At 36.0% G+C, this 2,884-nt stretch overlaps 1 protein-coding gene across 1 annotated transcript in view; it reads left to right on the top strand.

The window, feature by feature from the left end:
• LOC117945008 (zinc finger CCHC domain-containing protein 8-like) overlaps nucleotides 1-2,884 on the top strand; it is a 4,458-nt gene that overhangs the window by 600 nt on the left and 974 nt on the right. Inside the window, exons 3-12 of the mRNA XM_034872245.1 lie at nucleotides 3-10; nucleotides 171-274; nucleotides 521-586; nucleotides 705-765; nucleotides 857-993; nucleotides 1,086-1,228; nucleotides 1,330-1,445; nucleotides 1,707-1,793; nucleotides 2,516-2,636; nucleotides 2,867-2,873. Of these exons, the coding sequence (XP_034728136.1) occupies nucleotides 3-10; nucleotides 171-274; nucleotides 521-586; nucleotides 705-765; nucleotides 857-993; nucleotides 1,086-1,228; nucleotides 1,330-1,445; nucleotides 1,707-1,793; nucleotides 2,516-2,636; nucleotides 2,867-2,873 (850 nt within the window). The remainder of the gene's footprint in view (nucleotides 1-2; nucleotides 11-170; nucleotides 275-520; nucleotides 587-704; nucleotides 766-856; nucleotides 994-1,085; nucleotides 1,229-1,329; nucleotides 1,446-1,706; nucleotides 1,794-2,515; nucleotides 2,637-2,866; nucleotides 2,874-2,884) is intronic.

Here is a 2,884-nt window from a genome sequence, read left to right as displayed (position 1 = left end):
AGCGTTTAAAGTGAGTGTTCACTGTTCTATCAGTGGTTAGCATATAGCACAATTTCTTGCCACATGAGAAATAAATAAAATTGGATCTTTTCAAATCTAGTCTACATGACAAATCTAGTCTAAATGACATGGTATCATATCATTTATTTCTTATTATTTTTCTATCTCAGGTGGTTGGAAGTGTATTATATTTCCCTACATTCTGTATTGATAAACTTGGACAGCCTCTGGTGAATGAAAACCCCCAGCTGACAGATGGATGGGACGTTCCAACGTATCTTTTAAGCTGGATAAAAAGACACATCATCAAAAATCTACAGTCTAGTCTGTCAGGTCATCTGTTTTGAACATGTATTTTACAATTGAGAACGGTTTTGCCATGGGATGAGACTTGTCCTGATTTGAAATGTGGGAATAAATTTAAGATATCCAGCATACAAGTCTATTGAGGCGTTGATATAGACAAGATAACAAGTTTGTTTCTTTGCACAAACAATTGAATTCTTGAATTGTTGCAAAGCTATCTCCAGGTTTTTAACCAAGTTGTTGGCACAGATGGGCAGGACATAGAAATTAAAGACAAAAGGTATGTCAAGTTTTTAATGAAGCTTAATTTAGTTTTGTCTTCTGTTTATGAGTAGCTCTGTTACGTTGCTTTGTTGCATATGCCTATATGATGCGTATCAATGATCTGTTAATTTTAGACCCAAATCAATGTGTTTCAACTGTGGTTTGAGTGGTCATCAGCTAAGAGACTGTCCCAAGGTAAGAATACTTAAGCATTATTATGGTATGAGCTCATTTAAAGATGAGAGAGAAGAGTGTGAACTTGATTTATACATGTTCACCTTTCTAGCCTATAGATATGGCTGCAATTAATGAAAGAAGGAAGGAGTTTAATCAGAACAAGAACAAGGCCATGCAGAGTAACCAGCGATATTATACTGATGAAGTGGAGGAGCGGTTTTCTAAATACAAGCCTGGAGTCATGAGGTAGACACAAACATCATTTAATCACATGCAATATATATATTGAGCTAATCTTGAGACTTTAATGTTTTACACTATGTTGTGCTTTTGTACAGTGAGGATCTGTTGACAGCGCTAGGAATTGATGGAAACACCCTCCCACCTCTAATTTATCGCATGAGGCAGTTAGGCTACCCACCAGGTTGGCTCAAAGAGGCAGAGATGGAAAACTCTGGCTTAACAATGTATGATGGAAATGGTAAGTTTTAAAGGAAATTGAAACTACTGCAAAACCTAAGTATGTTGTTATATGTACAAATGTTGAACTGAATCTGTTTTTTTTTTTGTTTTTTTTTATAGTTTCAATTTATGGTAAAATAACAGACACTACCAGTTCGCAAAACATCTCTTATGATGTTTCCAAACTGGTAGATTTCCCAGGCTTCAATGTAACTGCATCACACAACGTAAAAGATGTAAGTCCTACAAAATTATCTTTTTCTTGAATACATAACTAGTTGTATATGCTGTTATTCCAGGTATCTGAATTATAAGAAAAAGGTTTATTTAGAGCTATGCAAATATTCACTTCGAGCAAAATGTGTGTGTAAATCATTTTGTCTATCATACGGAGTCTGCCTCATAATAGCCATACACTGTCATGCTTTTTAGTGGCAGGGCGTCTTTACAAGAGTTGTGCATCTCACACTGTTTCGTTCTCTTTTTCTGACATCCAGGAGTTCATGCAGTATGGTTCTAATCCAATGCAGACCAACCACTTGAAGCAAAACTATGCAGCTTACCTGTCTAGCAACTTCCCTACGGTAATGATCTTAAAGTTGCTCAAGCGGTTAGGTTTATCCTCTCAAAGCATGTAGGCCACACCTACTTCTGACAGACAGTCTTTACTGCTTTAACAAAATCTTTCTGGACATGAAATATTACCTTGGGTTATATTTGTCAAATCTACTCTCATTCTCCATGAAACCACTGTAGTTTAAAATTAAAGATTCACATTTATAATAGAAGTTCTTGAGTTAAGATAACGTTACATAGGAATTCTTGTATTATTATTATTATTATTATTATATCCACATTGTAGATATTGCAGTGACTCCTGTCTTTTTCAAACACAAATTCAGCTGCTCTTAATCTTCATTCTTGATACTTGAACATGAGAGGTAGGCCGGATAGGAAGATGCATTATTTTGAGGTAATGTGACCAAATAACGAAAATAAATCTTTTAAGGTCACACCACTTTGCGGATAAAATGTAGTGTGCGTGATGGGGGGCCTCAGCCTGCCACTTTGCTCTATACAAGCAAAGTCCATGCTGTTCACATAATGGATGCCCATTCTTCATGTTCCCTATTAGACAGCCATTCATACTAATCTGAGTTTACATTCCTCTCATTCCAGCCTCTGGAATTGAATGTTTCCACTTTTTTATTAATTAACTAGAACTGATGAGAGGACCTTTGATCGTTGTACATTTAGGAAAAGCCCTTATATATTCAGTCCATGTGTCATTCTTCCTTGCCAACAGCCTGGTGCCACCGGCAACAAGAGACGGCATGAATCTGAATCATCTCCACAGCAAAGGAAGAAGACGAGGCCCAGTCCGGATCAGAGCTCTGAAAGAAGCTCGGACATGGATATTGAATCAGGTAACTGTTCTTCCCAGTCACTTTTTTTAGCAGGCAGATCATAATGTGTCTTAGATGTCCTACACACAAGTTACTTGAACACAATAGTATGTTTTTAAAACTAAATGACGATTTTTCTCAATCATAATCTAGATATTGACACTTTTGTTCTTGCGACTTGATTTAAAAAAAAAAAACTGCTTTTTACAGTATTGTCACTTGTAAAAGTTTTTTTCTGTTTTTATTTATAGCTAAAATGTAGAGTAATG

The sequence above is a fragment of the Etheostoma cragini genome, chromosome 5 (assembly GCF_013103735.1).
Source record: "Etheostoma cragini isolate CJK2018 chromosome 5, CSU_Ecrag_1.0, whole genome shotgun sequence".
NCBI classification, from domain to species: domain Eukaryota; kingdom Metazoa; phylum Chordata; class Actinopteri; order Perciformes; family Percidae; genus Etheostoma; species Etheostoma cragini.
Note: the sequence above shows the minus strand (reverse complement) of the source record. Positions and strands in the feature narration are given on the sequence as shown.